This window comes from Lutra lutra, chromosome 15, assembly GCF_902655055.1.
Source record: "Lutra lutra chromosome 15, mLutLut1.2, whole genome shotgun sequence".
Lineage (NCBI taxonomy): Eukaryota > Metazoa > Chordata > Mammalia > Carnivora > Mustelidae > Lutra > Lutra lutra.
In genome coordinates, this window is record NC_062292.1 from 21789029 (window position 1) to 21811190 (window position 22162).

The following is a 22162-nucleotide window of genomic DNA, read 5'->3' on the forward strand; positions in this document are numbered from 1 at the left end:
TCTGAATGTTCATTTCTCTCCCTATGTTTGGGAAGTTTTCATACATTATTACTCTAAATATACTTTCTGTCCTTTTCTCTTTCTCTTGTCCTTCTAGAATTCCCATAATGTATATGTATATTGTTTCTGTTAGTAGTATTCTGTAAGTCCTATAGGCTTTCTTCATTGTTTTCTTCTTTTTCTTTTTTTTCTTCCCTTCTCTTCCTTTCTTTTCTCTTCTCTTTTCTTCCTTCCTTCCTTTCTTTCTTTCTTCTTTCTTTCTTTTCTCTCTCTCTCATTCATTTTTTCTTTCTCTTCTGACTGGATAATTTTAATGACCTAACCTCTAGTTCACTAATTCTTTTTTCTTCTTGGTTGAGTCTACTGTTGAAGCTCTCTGTTGAATTCTTTACTTCAGTCACTGTATTCTTCAGCTCTAGGAATTCTGTTTGTTTGGATGGTTTCTATTTCTTTGTTCATGCACTGTTTTCTTAATTTTGTTTAGTTGTCTGTGTTCTTCTAGTTCACCAAACTTCTTTGAGAAGATTATTCTGAATTCTGTGTCACTTAGTTCACAGATTTCCATTTCTTTAGGGTCATTATTGGAATTTAATTAGTTTCCTTTGATGGTGTCTTTTTTTACCTGATTCCTTGCATTGGTATCTACACATTGGAGTCAAGGGTCTCCTCTTCTAGGCTTTATAGGTTCACTTTGGCAAAAACAGTCATTCACCAGTCAGTACAGCTTGATGTTCTTCATGGGTCATCTGGTAGCATCCTTGCAGATGGGGCTTGTTTCTATGGTCTCCGTAAGTTTGAGGCCCCTGCCTGAGCCCTGAAGTTAGCAGGTAGGGTTTGATGTTGACTGGAAACAGTTGGAGAGTTCTGCTCACTGGGTTTCTCGACTGAGTGCAGCTGTAGGATAGGTTCTGTGGTTGCCTGGATTCTCTGATTAGGCTTCCTTGTCAGGTGGGACTGGGTGCTATATTTCAACAGTTGGGCAGGCCTGCAAATTCGCTTTCCTGCCTGGGTAGGGCTATAGAACAGGCTCCATGGTTGGTATGACCAAGCCTTCCAATTTTAATATATTATCCTAGTACTTTTTCCTAATAGAACTTGTTTTTATGGCTTTAAATTTTTTTAATTATTTGAGCAACTTAAAAATTAACATTTAACATAGGTCTCATGTTAAAACAAAAATATCTTTTTCCATAGGTGAATTATTCCATTAAAGGAATAATAAATATATCTATATCTCTATCTACCTATTATATATATGTATGCTAGAATCCTGGTATAAACTGAAAATATCTATTTGTTGAATTGTTTATTTCAAAGTTTTTCCTTTTCTATTGCTTATTTTAAAAATATAAAACCTTTAAAAATTTAATATGAATGTGAATGTATTTATGAGTAATAATTTTAATAAAAATGCATGTCCCATTCTTTTTAAAGTATACTTTACTATTTAACTAAACACAAAGACTAACTTGGAATTATTTCACTTATAGATCAAACTAATCTTCACTTGAAAATGGCTTGTAATCTGTGAATTTAAAAAATTATGGCATGAACGTTATTATAAATTATGTTTACAAACTTATTTTAAAATGAATGATTACTGCATTGTTTTACAAGTGTGATATTAAATATAAAGGAAAATGAGTGAAAATGCTTTCTTTTCATTATCAGTTGTAGGCATATAATTTTTAGCCATCCCTCAAAAGTGGCTTTTTGTTACAGGGAATCCAATGCCAGAAATTACATGGCACAAAGATGGACAACTCCTCCTAGAAGATGACACCCATCACATTATGTCTGGTGGCCGTTTTCTTAAAATTACCAATGCCCAAGTGTCACATACTGGAAGATATGCATGTTTGGCTTCTAATACAGCTGGCGACAAGAGCAAAAGTTTCAGCCTTAATGTGTTGGGTAAGTAAAAATATTGCCTCAAATCTTGAAGAATCAGACATAACTGTCTGCTGAATTACCTTCTTTTCTTTTTCTTTTTAATTTTTCTGCCATAGAATTTCATTATTTAAGGAGGACTAGTGCTTGTGTACATTTTGATGTTTTTCTTTAATTAATTCACATATTTATAAATTTATTCATTACATTTGGAATACCACCTATGTTCCAGGAACTGTGTTTAGTGTTGGAGACACAACTGTGAATAAGACAGATGTAAAAAACGCAATAGTAAAAGGTAAATGTATGCTGATCAGAGAAAAACAGGTCAACAGTACAAGGGGCTCAATCTGATGTATTTTATCCTTTCTTAATGGGACAGTTATTGGTAATTGTCCATATTCTAGTCTTTGTGGATTAGGAATTATGAAATAATTGTACGTTCAGTTCTTACAGCATCAGTTATGCTTATATCTCAGGCATGACATTAAAATGGATTTTTAATTTCTGCTCATGTCTTGAAATTTAAAATGCTGCACCTGAATGTGTTATATTTTATTACTAATATCAAAATACTTTTCGTTCTACTAGAATCAACTAACCTACATTTGAGTATGCAGTGCTTTGCAATTTTTATTTATTGGTTTTTGTAGATATTGCCCAGATTCTTTTGGGAAAATATAGTCCTATTCATAGGAAACTGCCATATAAGACACCGTCCTCAAGTATCTTAAAATCTAATTAACTAGAAGAGATACATATGCAAGAAAAATTAGATCAAAATAATAGATAATGTATAAGTGTCAAATGAATAGTATATATAGATGGTATATAAAAAATAAACTCCAAAAGGCAGAACCTCTTTTACCTTGTAAAGGATTTAGCCCCAGCACCTGACAGAGCATTGAATAACAGATATTAGATAAGTATGAGTGGGAGTTCAAGAGCCAATTGCCTACAAAGATACCTGTGTTCCCTCACACCCATCAGGGTATGAAAAGCAAATGCTCAGCCCTGGATTTCCTCTCCTCTTCACCACTTATTCACTTACCAGTACTAACTCATGTCCAAATCCTATACTCTGTCCTATACTCTGGAAACCTGTTTCAGTATTCTCTCCAGCTTCTTGCTGTAATTGCAGTCTGACTCTTCCTAAGAGACACTAGCTTCCTGGAGCTCTCTCCAGTGGAGATCATTTTCCTTTATCCCAACTATCCCAAGTCATGCTATCTGACAACACCCTCCAATCCCCACTTCCTAGTTACTTCCCTGTTTCTTGTCATTCTCCCTCATTCATTGAAGACTGAAGGATCTGAATCAAAGACTTCCACCATCTTCATAAAGTTCATGAAGTTGAGGCTGTTTAAGTATGTGCCTTTGCAACTTCTGGTCTACTCAGGGTCTTTACCCTTTCTTTTCCCAGAAGGTGAGTTTTCCTTCTTGTTCACAGCTACTACTCATGTTTATGTCCTTAACCCTGTATCATGGTATGCCAGTCATTCTCACCAGCCACCTTACCTACAGCTTCACCTTCTACTCTCTCCATGACTTCATGTTGTAACCATTCCTTGTCTATCCTTCTTGTCACACTAAATTGGCTTTTCCCCATGCCATGCTTCAGTGCTTGTGTCAAAGATTATCCTGTTGCTTGATCCAACAAATATTTCTCAGTCCTTTCTTAATGTTTTAGACATTATTTCTTTTCCTTCACAGTGTTCTCTTGTTATCCTTGCACACTTTGGGTGGCTCTTTTTCTCTCTCTTTTATGGACTTCTCTGTAATCCATCCCTCAAACATTAGGTACCTTAGCATTTTGTCATTACTTCACTGCTCATTTTACTCTAGATATTGTCTTCAAATAATAAGCTTAATTCCCAGAGGTTTAACTATTATCTTCTATAGACAGTTTCTTTTAAAATTCATACCTCAACCCAGATCTTTCTCCCAAGTTTGGATTTCTATATGCAATTACTTGTTGGACATTTCTAGCTGGAATTCTCATGAGCACTTTAAATTCAAAATACTCAGAACTGAATGAAACTTCTTCCCTCCAAAATGAGATCTTTCCATATTTTCTATTTACATTGCTTCACTGCAGTTTACCTACATTCCCAAGCAAGAAAACCAGAAGTCATCTTTGACTTTGGTTTTCCTTAGCCTCCAAATTCTATCATCCGGTGCCACTAATTGACTTCCTAAATTTTTCTGTAGTCACTCCTGCCTCTTTATGCTTTCTTTTAATTCGGTCCCTCATTATCTTATGTGGAACAAATGGACCTGTCTCCATTACCCTTGCGTCCAACACTGACCCCCTTGAATCTATCCTTAATATATACCCTGAGTGCCCCTCATTGTTTATACTATTCTGCCCCCCCCCCAATATGATCTTTCTTCCTACAAGTTTTCCTTTCTTTCACTTAATAACTGCCACTAATCCTTTAAGGCTCATTTACAATCTTTTCCTTTAGGAGGCCTTCCCTGATGAGAGTCCTCTCACCACACACCTCGGACTGGATTGAATGTTATGCCTCCATGTATCCTACACCAGAATTCTCATTTTTGCCCTACTGTGCTGTATTATAATTCCTTTTTTCTGTGTTTTCTCCTTCATGACTCCATTTTGATGTTCTCATTCCTTTCATGTAGAATAAGAACCAATTATTTCTGGAATTGTTAGGAAATAGGATTATACAAATAAGTATAGTGAAGGGGTGCCTGGGTGGCTCAGTGGGTTAAAGCCTCTGCCTTCAGCTCAGGTCATGATCTCAGGGTCCTGGGATCGAGCCCCACATTGGGCTCTCTGCTCAGCTGGGAGCCTGCTTCCTCCTCTCTCTCTCTGCCTGCCTCTCTGCCTACTTGTGATCTCTGTCTATGACAAATGAATAAATAAAATCTAAAAAAAATAAGTATAGTGAAATTTAGAAATTCACAAATAAGGAAACTTCTAAACATATTTCTTTAATCACATTTTAAATCTATTTTAGTATCTCCTACAATTGCTGGCGTTGATAGTGACGGTGGCCCTGAAGATGTCACCGTTATCCTTAACAGCCCCACATCTTTGGTCTGCGAAGCTTATTCATATCCTCCAGCCACCATCACCTGGTTTAAGGATGGAACACCTTTAGAATCCAACCGAAATATTCGTATTCTTCCAGGTAACTAGCTTACTTTAGATGCACAAGGTACATTTGTGCCATCTACTATTGTAGAAAAAGAATCATTGGTTACTTTTTATAAAAACACTTATGTATTAGTTATGCTATACTACTGGCATTTTAATTTTTTAATTATTCATATAGATCTTATAATCTAAAGTAAAATTACTTTTTGGAAGACCAATAATGTATCTAAATAAAAGGTAAATAAATACCACAATATTGTTAATTGATTAAAATACAATGTGGAATACCAAAAAGAGTAGAAATTCATTTCTTGTTGAATTGAACCATAAGGAGAATTGGTATTTAGACTGAGAGAGCTTATTTATTTCTCTTTAATATTTGGCAAAATGTATGAAAATAGAAAGAATTAAAAAGTACTATCACCAGCTTTAAGAAATTTACAGTTTTATATGGAAGGGAGATAATATGTATAAAATTTAATTAACAACATGAATTATGAATAATCATGACACTTGATTAATGAGGTAGTGACGAATTTTATAAAATGTTCAAAAGACGGAATGACCACTGTGGGCTGAAGTGACCAGGAAATGCTTTGTTGCAGTTGGAACTTGAACCAGCCCTTAAAGAAACGTATAGAATTTTGTTGGTTGAAAATGAGTGATTTCAGATCCCTCAGGATGACTAGTATGGGAAAGGTACAAAGTAAGAAAGGCACATAGATGTACAAAGGCCTATCTAGTTGCAAGTAATAACATGTAGACTCCCACCTTCCACTTGAGTGGGGACATTTTCTGTGTGTTTGTGTGTGTGTGTATGGCAGGGTGGGAGGTGGGTTGGAGAAAAGGTCAGGAAGGAACATTGGAATCATGTTTTGAATGCCTGGACTAAAGAGTTTTGACTTTATATTTTAGTCAGTTGAGAAGAACCCTCCTACACTGTTGGTGGGAATGCAAGCTGGTGCAGCCACTCTGGAAAACAGCATGGAGGTTCCTCAAAATGTTGAAAATAGAACTACCCTATGACCCAGCAATTGCACTGCTGGGTATTTACCCTAAAGATACAAACGTAGTGATCCGAAGGGGCACGTGCACCCGAATGTTTATAGCAGCAATGTCTACAATAGCCAAACTATGGAAAGAACCTAGATGTCCACCAATGGAGATTTTTAAGGAGAAATGTACCATAATACAAACTGAGTTTAATAAGATCGGTCTCTACTTATAGCCCAAGTAGATGAGAAGAAGATGACTAAGGTGGAAGATTTATTTATGAACAGAGTGGAGTAAAAACCTTAGCCAGAGTATGTGCAGAGGCATGGGAGGGTCAGGATGAGCATGAGAGTCATTATCATAGAGGGTCATCGAGGACTTACTGACTCCTTGTCCACCATGCAGTGCCCATCTATATTGTAGTTTATCTTGTGTCAAATATCTATTACAGAATTAGCACATAGAAAAAGAAATATGTTAGTGAGAACTAAAAACCACAGCGTTTTGTGCATACTCTGTTGCCACTGTGACTTCAGAGATTTTTGGTGTTCCGTTATTTTTCAGGAGGTAGGACCCTGCAGATCCTAAATGCACAGGAGGATAATGCTGGAAGATACTCTTGTATAGCCACTAATGAGGCGGGGGAAATGATAAAGCACTATGAAGTAAAGGTCTACAGTAAGTCCCACAAAGAACACTACATTTCATATTTTCTTCAAATTTTCTAACTTTTTCAATCTTGTTTTTTATTATGGGTTCATAACTACTTATACTCATCATTAGAGTTTATTGTTTATGTAGCTTGCTTCATAAGTCATACTAAGCATTGTACCCATGTCTTCAACTGCTAAGATGTGAAGAGCCCATTCATTCAGTCTGCTCCCTAACCTCTTACTGGAGAAGTTGTCAGTGGCACTTTCCTTACATTTCTGTTTTTCCTTCTGGGAACACCCTGGGCTGAGTTATAATACTTCTGTGCACAAAATTGTTACTTAAATATATATGTTCTAATCAACAGCCTAAGATGAATTCATCAGTGACTTTGAGCTAATCCACTGTACATTGAACTATACATAAAAAGCAAAGTGAATATGACCATTAACAGGACCTATGTTTCAGGATTTTGGTTTTGGTTTTGTTTTTTAAAAAGAAAGAGCATCTTTCTGATTGTCTTTTGTTCTTTGAATCAGTTCCTTTAATGACTAAGCAAATGCCTTTTATAGGTCATGCTTGGACTGTTTCTGGGAACCTGGAAAAATGGAAGTAGCTGTTCTGTGAAGGACAATAGCCTCATCAACATTATTAAAGTGATGAAGGGAGAAAGCTGTTTTCCTTCACATTCTGTATCTGAGCATTACCATTTCACAAGATGCTAACTCGGGTCCATCATGAAAGGGGAGCATAGCCAACGCCTCAGTTATTTCCTTGTTTTCTTAAGTCATCCTTAGTGTGATTTCTAAGATATAACATGTATTTAAAAGAACCAGTGTTTAACTCTACAAATATTTGTTTTTTATGCAGTTCCACCCATCATCAATAAAGGGGACTTACTGGGGCCAGGTCTTTCCCCTAAAGAAGTGAAGATCAAAGTCAACAATACCCTGACTTTGGAATGTGAAGCTTATGCAATTCCTTCTGCCTCTCTCAGCTGGTACAAGGATGGACAGGCCAGTCACACATTTTCTCTTTTGCTAATAGTTACTGAAAAACAAAAATGATCAATTAAATTTTAAAAAAGAGAAGAAAAAAACACAAACACAAGAAACTCAGAGAAATCAATGTCACCTTATAACTAGCACAAAACCGTGCTCCTAGAATAGAAAACTGCAAAGAAACTTGAACCATGTTCAACAAACTTAGCATTATTCCATCACTGGAAAGTTTGAGGGATTATTTTTGTGGACATTAGCAATCATGTATGAAAATCCAACCACCTTCCCATTCAGGAAGAGTTTTTGCATTCTGTGGCTTTATAGAGTAAGCAAACTTTGTAGAGAAGAAACACAGAACAGTGCTAAGCTAGATTAAAATGGTAAATGGTAGGTGGGTACTGAATTTATTTAGAATTTTCTCTAAACACCTTTAGTTCTTTTATAAAAGGTAACATGCTTTATATTCCAAGAGGAAGAAAAATAGCTAAATGTGGTGATTAAGTGCCCAATTCAATTAACTGGAGGCAATAAGAAACTGTTTTTTTTTTTTTTTTTTTAAAGATTTTATTTATTTATTTGACAGACAGATCACAAGTAGGCAGAGAGGCAGGCAGAGAGAAAGGAAGGGAAGCAGGCTCCCTGCTGAGCAGAGAGCCTGATGTGGGGCTTGATCCCAGGACCCTGGGATCATGACCTGAGCCGAAGGCAGCGGCTTTAACCCACTGAGCCACCCAGGTGCCCCAGAAACTGTTTTTTTTTTTAAAGATTTTATTTATTTATTTGACAGATATCACAAGTAGACGGAGAGGCAGGCAGAGAGAGAGAGAGGGAAGCAGGCTCCCCGCTGAGCAGAGAGCCCGATGCGGGTCTCGATCCCAGGACTCTGAGATCATGACCTGAGCCGAAGGCAGCGGCTTAACCCACTGAGCCACCCAGGCGCCCGGCAATAAGAAACTTTAAATAAAAGGGACATCCTTCAATTACGTGATCTGAATTTCAGACCATACATCCTTATTTCTCATCTCAACTTATTTTCTTCCATTCATGTTTTAAAGATATGTGTAAAAACACACCAAAATAGACTCTTTTTTTTGGGGAGGGGGGAGAGGGGCTTCTATTAACTCTGTGCTTAATACAGATGTGGCATAACTAAGCTGCTATTTGTTCTGTTATACACATAGTCAACCAAATGGCTAGTTAAATTCCAGCTGTAGAAGTTCAGGTCAGAGTTATGATTAAGATACAGAAAAATATAGCTTTATTTTTTCAGATCACAGAGATTTTCCAACACTGGCAGCTAGAAAAAAATAATCATCTCTTATAAAGTAAGCAAGTTTCATCTGGAAGCCATTGCAGAAGGAAAAATATGGAACTCCCACCATGTTCTGTTTACAGTTTCTTTTCTGACTATAAGTACACTTCACTGTACAGTATCAATTCTATATGGTTTGCTTGGAAACAACTAATTCCATTCTCTTCTGAAATCTTTTTATTTTATTTTTAATTTTACCTAGATCCTATTTTATTCTTCTTAGTTACTACACATAGACACACATACACACAAACACCCACATACATAAAAATTGGCTAAAGATAGAATTGTGTTAGGAATGAGACAGTTTTGTTTTTTTTAATATCATAATGAGTGGTTAAATTAGTTTCAAATCCAGACTTTGAAATCAATCCAATTATGATGCTTTAGTTAAACTGTTAAATTTTTCAGGGTTTAGGATTGGTTCTCTAAAATGAGTACCCAAACAAAACCTAGTTTTTGTTTATTTTCCATATCCTTTTTTTTGTTATTTCATTCTTCAGATAAGCAGCACTACTTCAGTGAAATGGTGTTTTTTGAGAAGAACCCACCAAACATATTGGCCTTGTTACCCACAAAAAGTTTTAATGGAATCTTTGAGTTTTGTTTATTCATGTCCTGAAGTTTTTCTTTTACCATAGAAAATTTAAATTATATTATTTTTATCTTAAATGATACAATGTTAATAATGATTTATTCATTACCAAGTTATTCACTAAGCACATACTATTTTCTGGACACTATTTTAGGTGCAGGGGAATACAGCTATGAAGGAAACAGACAAATATCTCTCCTCATATAAAGTTTGGGGAGAAAAAAACTAAACCAGTGCAACATATAATGTGCCAGATGGGGTAAATGTTATAGAGAAAATTCAGTTGGGAAGAGGAGTAACAAGCATGGGAGTATGATCTTTTATTTATGTAGGGAAGGTCTCACTGATAAGGGGATATTTGAGCAGAAACTCAAAGAAAACAAAGAAAGCAGACACAGAATACCTGAGGGGAACATATTCCAAAGTAGAGAGATAGCAGGGACAAAGGCCCTGAGGCACTTTGGCTGGAGTGCAATGATCCATGGGAACACAGAAGTTGTGAACAAAAGATTAATGGGGAGGCAGATCACACTGCCTTGTAGACCAGTTGGCCTGTATTCTGATAGGAAGCTACAGGAAATTTTTTAACACAAGAGTGATAGGATCTGACTTAAGGTTTTAAAAGGATTCCATTGGCTTCTGTATTGAGAGAAGATAGAGAGGATCCAGATATGAATTATTTCAGTGGTCCAGAAGAAAGATGGTAGTTGCTTGGACAAAGGTGTTAACAGGATGTGAGGGAAAACTGTGAGACAAAGATGAGTGCAAGATTTTGCCTGAGAGCAACAGGAGAGTGAGTTTAGATAGATAAGAGTTCTGAAGATTAAGTCCTCAGGGACTCCTACATTTAGAGGTTGTGGGGCAGAGAGTCAAGTGTCCCAAAAGATAGGGAAAAAAAGTTTTTCGAAATGAAGACAAGTGAAACTGTGTTTAATGCCACTGATCAAGTAAAATAAAAACAGAATTGACCAGTGAGTATAGAAACATGGATGTTGTTAGGGTCTTTGACAATGGAATTTGGTTAAGTAGAGATGGTAAAATTCTGATTAGAATAGATTCAAGGAAAGATCAAAAGAAACAGCCAGTGTAGCATTTTAAAGCCATGGGCTATAAAGGATAGGAGAAAAATGTGGAGGTAGGCTCCATTGTAAACAGTTTTTATTTTTTATGGGAAAAATTGCGGTATATTGTATGCAGATTGAAATCATCCAGCAGAAAGAAATCAACTGCCAATAATACAGGTGTAAGAGGGCATAGTTGCTGGAAGGATAGCCTTGAATAGACCAGAAAATGCTCAAAATGGACAGACTGGCATTAACCAGGGCTAGAGTTTTGCCAGGAGAATAAAGTAAAGGGAAAGAGGGCAAAAGGAGTTGAGGGTTTATGCAAGGAACAATTGTCTTTGGTCAGGAGGAGAGTGAGTGGCAGCGAACAGATTGTAAGGTCTGTGGATTATGAGTCCTCCCATGACACCAGAAAATTACTGGATTTGGGTTGCTAGAGGAAGTGAGTTAGAGAATGAGGAAGTGGTGGTCAGAGAATGAGAACTTGAAAGTGAGATTATAAAGAGATGTGGCTCTTGGTAATTCTAAAGCCAAGGATGAATGATTGAGTGGCTGACAGAGGATTGGGGACAAAAAAGAGGAGAGGAGGTCAAGGAGCTGAGAACACAAAGCATTGGGTAACTGTCTATGTGGGTGTTGAAATCACCAAGAATTATGAGAAAAGTATCAGTAGAAGGAATGACAGTAAGCCAGGAGCTACTATCTTCAAGGAATAAGAGGGAACTTAGTGTAAATGGCAGTGTTTATGAGAAATGTCCTATTAAGTGTAAGTGATGATATTAATAAAATATCATAATACAAATATCTGTAAGTTAATGTACCATTAAATATAGTAATACTTTAAAGCAAACATTGTAATATAAATATCTCTAGGTTAAAATTTTCCACTTATGAAATAATGATGTTTCTGAATGACCAATAGTGATATTTAGATCAAATCAGATGGTTAGTACCCTCAATCTTTCATTTAAAAACTCCAGTATTTTCTACAGAATTATAGTACACTATAGGATCAGCTGAAAATATTTTTTTCCAACATAGATAAATAGATATGATACCTAAGAATGTTTTTTAATCATAGAATATGCATTTATATATTTGGTATATAAATGTACCACCCAGACATACCCAGCACAGATGTAAAGTATATGAGCAGTATTTTCAATAAATAAAAATGTGATTACTCAGAAAAGTTTAATCAAACTAAATTAATTCAATTACTGTTGTCTTGAGTATTTCAAATATAATTTTATTTTTATTTATTAAAAATCCTAAAAAGTACAAACTGTATGATGTTTTAGATGATTTATTAGTGCATTTCAAGGTAACGTTATTTCATTAAATCACAGCCCCTTAAATCAGACGATCATGTCAATATTGCTGCAAGTGGCCACACACTTCAAATAAAGGAGGCTCAGATATCAGATACTGGACGGTATACTTGTGTAGCATCTAATATTGCAGGTGAAGATGAGTTGGATTTTGATGTGAATATACAAGGTAATAATATGCTTCTTGCATGTAATTCAGCTTATATGATCTTTCAAAACAATGAAGAAGAGATTTGACTTGGTTTATTTTAAATATATTTTTTTCTGCTACCAATAGTAAAAATTCATTATTGAAAACTTGGGTTTAAGAAATTGACAAAGAAGAAAATAATCTATCATTCAGGGTTACTTCATTTCCTTCTGATATATTTTTGTGAAGTATACTTCATTTGCAAGTTGAGATCACATGATACAGACTTTTCTATTACATTAGCTTTCCCCTAACATTTTATCATGAAGGTATTTTTGATAGTGTTTACCTGGAAGTCAAGAAAGCATAGTAAAATATAGGATTTGAAGAGATCAGACTTGAAATTAAATGATGATGTAGCTCCTACAGAGTTTTTGAGTTGGGCAAGTTACCGAAGTATTCTAAGCCTTGGTTTCCTTGCTTTTAAAATTAATGCCTTGTAAAATGTGGTGAGTACTAAATAACATGAAGTATGTAAAACTTGTAGCAAAATATTTAAGAAGTGGTACCTGGTATCAATGTTGTTAATACTGTTACTTTTGTGTTTTTATATATGCTTTTTAAAACATTTTTTAATTAATTATTTTATTAACATATAATGTATTGTTTGCCCCGGGGTACAGGTCTGTGAATCGTCAGGCTTACCCATTTCACAGCACTCACCATAGCACATACCCTCCCCAACGTCCATAACCCCACCACCCTCTCCAAATCCCTCTCGCCCTAGCAACCCTCAGTTTATTTTGTGAGATTAAGGGTCTCTTATGTAAAACATTCTTTTTAATAGCTGTGAGTACAGCTTGTAAGTACGGCTTTTTAATAGCTGTAAGTACAACTTTATCAGTTGAGTATTAAAATATATATTTAACAACACTCCTATTGTGGAATGTCTAGGTTGTTTCCAAGTTTTCCCTACTCGTGTAATGCTTCACTGAACATCTTTATACATAAAACTTTTGCACATCTGTGGTTTTTCCTAAGTTGCTAATAATGGAAATTTTAGGTCAAGTGTTAGGTACTTTTTTAAAGATTTTGATGTGCAGGATAATTGCCTTCTAGAAAGTTCATGCTTGTCCCTCAGAAATGTTTGAGAATGTCCTATTGTTTTTGCAAATGGAGTTATTAATCTTGATTGCATAACTTCTTTAGCCTTCTTAGAGGCTCAAGACAGATGATTGGCTGATGCTCTCTGTTGAGCCTTTGTTCATCCCTTGATCCATGCATATTAGAGTAGGATCATCCCTGAGAACAGACTTCTTCGTCTTCTAAGTGCTAGGGACCAGGGAGTGCAAAGCAGGAAGATGGCATTTTGACCCCCCATATTTCTTGTTCTTCCACATGAAAACCAGTGCTGACTTCTGTCTACTACCTTTTTTGGCTCAGGGCTAGAGTTGGGAGGTGTATAAGTACTTGAAAATATTTTCACATTGATTTATTACATTTACTAATGATTTACTGATGATTTTTGTGAAAATATAGTCAAGATCTTTGTTTAATTAACCCTAACATTCACATGTGTCTAAAATGTCATATTTTTCCTCCATAGTTCCTCCAAGTTTTCAGAAACTCTGGGAAATAGGAAACATGCTGGATACCGGCAGAAGTGGTGAAGCCAAGGATGTAATCATCAACAATCCAATTTCTCTTTACTGTGAAACAAATGCTGCTCCTCCTCCTACACTGACATGGTACAAAGATGGCCGTCCTCTGACCTCGAATGATAGAGTGTTGATTCTACCAGGTGAAGATCGCTATGAACAGGGTGAAAATCTGAGTCTCTGCCAAATGTGTTTCTCCTCATTTATTAGACCAGTTGAATTGATCAGCTTTCTGGCCATGTAATGTAACTGACACAGCCTGCCATATTGTCAGTGGTTTCTGTGTAGCTTTGAGCCCGAACAGTCTAGGCTAATTTGACAATAGCTGGAATACATTTTCAGCTATTCAGGTATTTTTCAGTTCCACTACAGGATCGTTCTATCAACTTAAGAAGTCCTTTAGCTGGGCACCAGGGTGGCTCTGTTGGTTGAGTGACTGCCTTCAGCTCAGGTCATGATCCCAGAGTCCCAGGATCGAGTCCCGCATTGGGCTCCCTGCTCAACGGGGAGTCTGCTTCTCCCTTTGACCCTCTCCCTTCTCTTGCTCTCTCTCACTCTTTCTCTCTCTCTCTCACTCAAATGGATAAATAAAATCTTAAAAAAAAAAAAAGAAAAACTCCTTTGGCTTCCATGAAGCTCCATTTCTCTAATAGTGTGATGATTTGGTGTCTACACATTATTGATAGATTCTAAAATATATTTGCAAAAAGTTACTATTCACTTTATTAAATACATTTATCATAAATCAATAGTTATGATTATTAGTTTCAAATATTTTAGTTGTCACATGGTTTATTGGTAGAAAAGGATGATTAAATTATTGTAGAATCATAATCTTTTCAAGGCTTCTATTTAATTTTAACAAATATCAAATAAACTTGTCAAAATTTACCAAGTTGTACACCTAAGGTCAGCATATTTCATGATGTGTATATTTGATATCAACTAAATACAAGATATCTTGAAAAAAAATTTTTTTAAAGTGACTAAATACACATGACAGCTAAGTGTTGTGATTTGTGATCCAAAATTGGATCTAGGCTTGGGGGAAAATATTTACAGAAGATTCTAATAATAATGAAATTTGAATATGGATTATGAATTCATTAGTAGTTTTGTGTTGATTTAAAATTTCCCGATTTTGATCACTATACTATAGTTATGTAAGGGATTATTCTTTTCCTTATGAAATACAGATTTATGAATATTTAGGGGTAAAGGGGCACCGTGTTTCCAACTTACTCTTAAACAGTTCAGAAAAAATTTTTAGATACAAATAAATATGTAAATATATATAAGATAAAACAAGGGAACATATATAAGAGATAAAACAAGTGGAGTGAAGTATAAATAATGGATAAACAGGTGAAAAATTTTTATACAGTTATTAAAACTTTTCTTTGAATTCGAAATTATATCAATGTGAAAAGTTTTAAAAATATTCAGAGTTATCCTTTTAAAATTGTATGTATAATAATATATTTTATACCTTTTGCATCCCTGGCTACTGCTTTCTCAAACCTATACCTGCATCAAGCATTGTAAACTTCTTTTACATTTATTCAAAACTGTAAACTCAAGAAGTCACTACATAGTAACAATCCCCCATGGAATATGATGAGGGGCATGGAGCAATATTACCCTCTTGCAAAAAATCTACACAAGCTATTTATCTCTCAGGAGATCTGATTCATATATTGGATCACTTTTCAATAATGCGGTGTTTGTTATACAATGGTATGTGGGGTTAAAACTGAACCATTAGATGAAATAAGAACCCTGAAAGAAAATGTAAGGAAGTCATTAGACCTGAAAAATTCATCTCTATTTATGACCAGTAGGATTTAGAGAAGTAAACATATGGGGATATGTTTTCAGGAGGGCGAGTGTTGCAGATTCCCCGTGCCAAAGTAGAAGATGCGGGTCGATATATGTGTGTGGCTGTGAACGAAGCTGGAGAAGATTCCCTTCAGTACGACGTTCGTGTACTCTGTGAGTTTTTCTTTTCTTTGTCATGCATTCTTTCACTCAAAAAATTTTTTTGAGGAACTCATGTTTGCAAGATATTGCATTAAGCACTTTTAAGGTATAAAGAAAATCAGAAAGTGATAGCTCAATTGAGGAATTAATCATCTTATGCAAATTGAGAACACATTAGATAGGACTTTGAAATATCAGATAACAAACTGGCTTAAACTAAAAAAAAAAAAAAGAATCCATTGACTCATGAACCTAGAGTCCCAGGGTAAGCTGGTTACAGTCATACGTGACTTCTGTGGCTCAAAGAGGCCAAGCAGACTTAACCTTTATCTTTCTCTTGGTTTCTTCTCTATTATTAGCATCAGTCTTAGGTGGGGGATCCCCTAGAATGACAAGTTGGTCCACAGTGGCTTTTGTCTTACATCCTTCTAATTTCATATCCAAATGAAAGCTTTTCTTAGTATTTACAACTGAAGTCCTAGATTGGATTTTCATGGCTTTAATTGGCCAAGCATGAACCACAGTTCTATCCCTGAACCAATTATAGAAGCTAAATGGCCTGTTTTAAGGCCTAGTTTCTGTGCCTAGGCTTAGACCACGTTGTTTTCTGAATATGTGAACTGAGAGTGGAAGAAGTATTATAACTTTAAGGGGAAAGAGAGGTGATGTTGCTGGAAGCTGAAACAAACAGTTGCCTCCATTAGAAGAGATTGATCTAGAGAAGTAGCACTGGGAATATATAGGAACCAATCAGCATGAAAGAGTTTCCAGAGGAAGTTATAAAGTAATACAGAAATATTAGGCAGTTATCTCAGAGCATTAGATGACACTGAGATTTTTATTCTGAGTGATTAAGAAAATGGTGGCAAGAATAAAAAAAAATAGAAGACCTAGGAAAACATTATTTGGGGAAAAAGAAGTCAATTTTATTCTGGACATGTTGAATTCAGCATATTACAAGATACTTAGGGATGATATTGAAGGGGCCATTGAAAATCAGGAACTTAAACACAGGAAAGAGGCTGAATTAAGAATGTAGATTTGAGAGTTATCCACCAATATTCAATGGCATGAGATTTCCAACAGCAAGGATTATAGATAAAATAGAAGATTAACAAGTTCATGGAGGGATCATTAACAAGTAGGAGAAAGGAAAAGGAGAACAGAGTTAGAAGAGAAACAATCCGAGAAGTTCATGAAAAGCAGTAAACTACGTACTATTCCATGTCAAAGAATCCAAAGCATGGAAAAAGCTATCAAGAGGTGGATCTAGTATTGGATGCTAAAGCAAATTTAAGAAAATAAAAACTGAAAATGTCCATTTGGCTTAAAAACTGAGAAATCATTGATAAAATCCAAAAGATCAATTTAGATACTCTGGTGTGGTTCAAAGCCACAGGACAAAAGGATAAATCTGGAGCAACTAATCAGAAAGAAAAGGAAACACACATAAAGTACTCTTAAGATATTTTGCAGAGGACAGAAGAGATGGAGTAGAGTTTTAGGATAGACAGCTTGTTTGAGGAAACATATTTAAGAAAGATTTGAGCTTGCTTACAGACCAAAGAAAATGATCCAATAGAAAGGGACAAATTGAATTTTCAAGTGGGGGGTGGGGAGAATGGGAGAGATACAAGAATTCATGGATCCAGGTCTTAGAACAGGTGAAAAATGCAATAAAAGAACCAAGAGGGGTTAATTAGCCTTTCATGGAAATGAATTGCCATTCATCAAAATGTTTAGGAGGGAAATGTGGAAATACATATCAAATGTATCTAGTCCTTTTCATTTAGTATGCGAGCAAGACAAACAGTTGTGGGGTGGTTGGGCCTGTGAAAAACAGAAAAGTTTAGTGATCACCATCATGGAGGATGTGACAGACAGTCAGCTGTTGAAGTTGGAGCCATTTGGCTCAGTTTTTCCTTCCTGAAGCCACCCTTCCTTCTACAGCATTCCTAGTAACCAGGAGGGGCAGAGGAAGAAAAAATAGTGTGCTCCATCTGGGTGGGGCGGGGTTGTGCCACAAGGTAACCAAGTATATACTGTGGAAGTGCTGGACGGTGAAAGACCATAGAATGTGCAGCAAGACAGAGAGTCACTGAAATGACCCCTGTGAGGTCTGGGCAGGGCGAGAGGAAAAGTGATGGAAGGAGGCCGATGGGCTGATTGTAAGTGGGGAAGGAGTAGAAGGGGTAGAACTGTCAGTGCAAACAAAGAGCAGCTTATGAAGGAAACCTGAAAAGAGGTAGAAGAAAGAAACCACTAGAGCTCAAAAATCATATATTTGACAATTATCTATTGATTACTAAACTATGGACCAGGAACCTGTGCTAGGCACTGAGGATACAGCATTGACTACAGTAGACATGAGTTCTTCTTCAGGGAGCTTATAACTTGCAAAAGAAAGAGGTGTTCATATTGAATGGTCCAAGGTATGGCTGTGTAGGGCTGACTGACATGGAGTAGAGATGAAACTAATCAGAGTGGGATGGGGCATCAACATAGATTTTAAAGTCTATAAGATAATGATAAGGGGAAGAAAAAAGGAAAAGATGATTAACTAATTAACAGTGCTGACATCACCAAGAACAGTGAACTATCCTAGACCACCTGACTTAATTTGACTTAAGTTTGGAAAGAGTTTAGTTTAGACCAGAGTAGAAGGATCTGATAAAGAAGCAAGATTATACGGTTTGAGAGGGACTGGGAATCAATGAAATTGAAATGGGACTTAGGGATTGGGTAGCTAAAGGTAGATGTTCATCCCTTCAGGCCATTTTAATTAAGAGCAAGTTGGGAAACGTGTTAGAGATGAGTTTAGAGAGGTGGAACAAAACAAGAAAAATGAACTGGGCCCAAAAATCTGTCTACATTAGGTATGTTTCACAGTGTTTGGTGCTCACCTCCTACATGCTACCCCACCATTTTCTACTGAGAATAATTCTGAGTGTGTAAGCCAGCTGATGGAGCATGGCAGCTGGAGGGCAGGTCAGACCAAAGAGCTTTGGTGGAGGCCTATACAGGTCAAAGCTTGGACCTGTAGACCACCTCCTGTTTCCGCCTAATGGTTCAGTTCCAGGCAGAAGTTGAGCAAAACATTGAATCTTTATGTTCCAACATTTCATTTGATGAGATTACATGGTATTGAGGTTAGTGATAGGCTCATTTAATCTGAAGTTCAAGATTATTATCTACTAATCTGCAGTTCAAGTTATATATATATTTTTTTAATTTATTTGTCAGAGAGAGAGGAGAGCGAGCGAGCACAGGCAGACAGAATGGCAGGCAGAGGCAGAGGGAGAAGCAGGCTCCCCGCCAAGCAAGGAGCCCGATGTGGGACTCGATCCCAGGACGCTGGGATCATGACCTGAGCCAAAGGCAGCTGCTCAACCAACTGAGCCACCCAGGCGTCCCTCAAGTTATATTTTATGTTACCTAGAGTATAGTAAAAATCATGTGACCCTGACTATGAAAATTTGTATCTAAAATAACATTGAAATTCTATTATGTACCTTGTAGCCTTGATTATTTTCTTTACAAACTTCCAGTTTAGTTTTCGAAAGACCCAAATACCACAGGACTGCATGTACATTAATATATAGTCTTTGCTGATTGCTAAAGATATGGTACATTTTAAGAGAGTAAAACAGAATAGCTAAGCTTTCCAAATAAAATAATTATTCACTTTGAAAATGAATTTCTACATTGATAACAGCAGCCAACACATATGTTTCTAGTTTGTAAAATTTCCATTTTTTAAAATTTTATGGGTAACGTGTGATTTTTCATAACTGACTAGTCTAACATAAGATAGATATGTACCTGGATTCTATGGTACCGTTTTAAATGAAAATGAATATACGTAGAAAAATCTAGAATGTGACTCCTCAAACATGGGGATTCATAAGGATCTCCTGTTCAAACACAAATTTCTTGGGCCCTCTAAAGATGCCCATTGAGGAGATCTGAGTGGGCCCCAAAATTTGCACCTCTATACAAGCTCCCAGGTGATGCTGATACCACTGATACTGGGGCTAGGGAAACACATTTAAGTAGCCCAGACAATTCCCTTGCAAATGAGACCAAATCTGTACATTCCAAATATACTCTAAAGATGGGATTTATCTGGCTTGTCTAGATGACCAAATAGACTTAAATATTCATTCATGCAAATGCTACTTACACATATGCTTGAAAACCCAGAAGGCATAATTCAAGGAGCTGAAAAAGCAAGGTCAGATAAATTGGGAAGGGTTAGGGATTGAGCTAAATGGGAATGAAAACTGTGGAAGGGGTTAGTCCAGGCTAGGTAAACCCAAATTCACACAATTTTTATTACCACCCCAATTTATTAGTGTAAAATGTGATTCAACAATCTTGGTTTCGTCTTCATCTTTGCTCTTCTATTATCATCCCATGCTTTTTAAAGCTGTTAGAAAAGTAGAATAATTGAGAAAAGACCTTATTTCCTGTCATTATCTCTTTGTTGCAATCATCTATTAGTGCCTCCAGTTATTAAGGGAGCAAATAGTGATCTCCCCGAAGAAGTCACCGTGCTGGTGAATAAGAGCACACTGATGGAGTGTTTATCCAGTGGCAACCCGGTGCCAAGGAGTTCCTGGCAAAAGGATGGGCAACCTTTGCAAGAAGATGGGCATCATAAGTTTCTATCTAATGGAAGAATTCTGCAGGTAAAAGTAAAATATCTTATTTTAAAATAGCTATTTGACTTTGTATTTCCTAAGTCGTTTTTACTTTTAAAAGTAATTTTATTGGTTTATAAATATTATATTTGTAAAAATAACTAAGAAGAAGAATATAAAATTCTTTATTTTATTAATATAAAAAGAATATAAAATTCTTTATTTTATTCCCCCACCAGAGGTGACCACTTTTTTTTTTTTTAAAGTTTTTATTTAAATTCCAGGTAGTTGACAGACAGTGTTATATTAGTTTGGGGTGTGCAATAGAGTGATTCAACACTTCCATACATCAGCCAATGCTCATCACAAGTGCAAGCCTTAATCCCCATCATCAGTTTCACCCATCCCCCCACCACCCCTCCTTCTGGTAACCATCAGTTTATTCTCTATAGTTAAGAGTCCGTTTCTTGGTTTGCCTCTGTCTTATTTCCCCTATGATGATTTGTATTGTTTCTTAAATTCCACATATGAGTGAAATCATAGGGCATTTGTCTTTCAGAGGTGACCACGGCTAACATTTCTGTGGGAATTCTTATAAAAATTGTACATTCAACACATGCACACTAAATTTGCTACAAGATGTCCTTTGTGATAGAAGGACATTATAATTAGTATAATCCTTTCCATTGCATAGTTCTGATGGTAAAATCCTAGGTGGCATTGGGTTCACTGCAGATTAAAACTTCCCCTGTATTACTAAAGAATTGATAATAAATAATGGAAACCACATAAATATCCTGAATTGTTGTTCACTAATGACCATGTCTCTATTTTTTTTCTTAAATGTCTTAAGAGAAGATATTTATTTATAGAATAAATTTGTAGAAAGACATTTATTTATAGAAATAACACCAACTCTTTTGTTAGGACACAATTTAATAGCTTATTTTTTGACCACATAAGTGATATTCTGTGAACCCAAAAATCTAAGCATAACAGATGTATCCAACACAGGACATGCCTTATGATATGTTCCTGTCTTTAAAAAACACAGACACAGACACAGTCATACACACACACACACACACATACACACACACACACACACACAAGAACCAGCTTTAGCGCCTATAAATAACCTTGAATTCTCAAAGTATCTTCTAAACATTGTGATTGTATCTATTTGATGTCATACAACCTCTATCAAAATATTTAAATGTTTCTGTGTCTTAGGCCAAAAGATATATAGATGGATAGAAATTTCTGCCTAATAAAATAAATATAAATGCTATTATTAGCTAATTATTGCTGCATAAAGTACTCCAAGACAATAACCTAAAACAATAAGCATTTATTTAGTTCATAAGTCTTCTAGCTGGCTGGTTAATTCTTCTGGTCTCAAGTGTGTCTGCATGCTGTGAATTGAGTGAGTGGTCTGCTAGTCTTGGCTGGGCTCTTGGCACGTATCCAGGCCTCTGTCATAAAAACTGAGCTGATTTTGACCCCCTGTGATTCTCTTACCTTCTAACAGGCTAGTCCTGGCTTTTTCACATAATGGCAGCTGAGTTCCAAAAGAGTGAGGAAAGGCACTAGACCTCTTCAGGCTTAGGTTTGAAATGGCACACACTGTCACTTTTCATGGCATTGTGCTGGTCAGAGCCAACCCAAGACCGTCATGAATTCTGCATCTTACTCCCCCCTGAAATGCAAGGAGGTTCAAAGTCATGTTGCCAGGGGTGTGATAGGGAAGAGGAAGAATAATTGGGGAAATTTTTGTAGTCAGCATTTAA

The 22162-nt window shown here is 36.1% G+C and overlaps 1 protein-coding gene across 3 annotated transcripts in view; it reads left to right on the plus strand.

The window, feature by feature from the left end:
* HMCN1 (hemicentin 1) overlaps positions 1–22162 on the plus strand; it is a 477402-nt gene that overhangs the window by 349792 nt on the left and 105448 nt on the right. For all 3 annotated transcript variants that reach the window (XR_007123082.1, XM_047705087.1, XM_047705088.1), the window contains exons 49-56: positions 1723–1914; positions 4875–5048; positions 6572–6685; positions 7529–7674; positions 11980–12130; positions 13698–13892; positions 15628–15741; positions 20233–20420. Coding sequence is in view for 2 of the 3 variants with exons in the window: in XM_047705087.1 (XP_047561043.1) it covers positions 1723–1914; positions 4875–5048; positions 6572–6685; positions 7529–7674; positions 11980–12130; positions 13698–13892; positions 15628–15741; positions 20233–20420 (1274 nt within the window). In the remaining variant the exon portion in view is untranslated. The remainder of the gene's footprint in view (positions 1–1722; positions 1915–4874; positions 5049–6571; positions 6686–7528; positions 7675–11979; positions 12131–13697; positions 13893–15627; positions 15742–20232; positions 20421–22162) is intronic.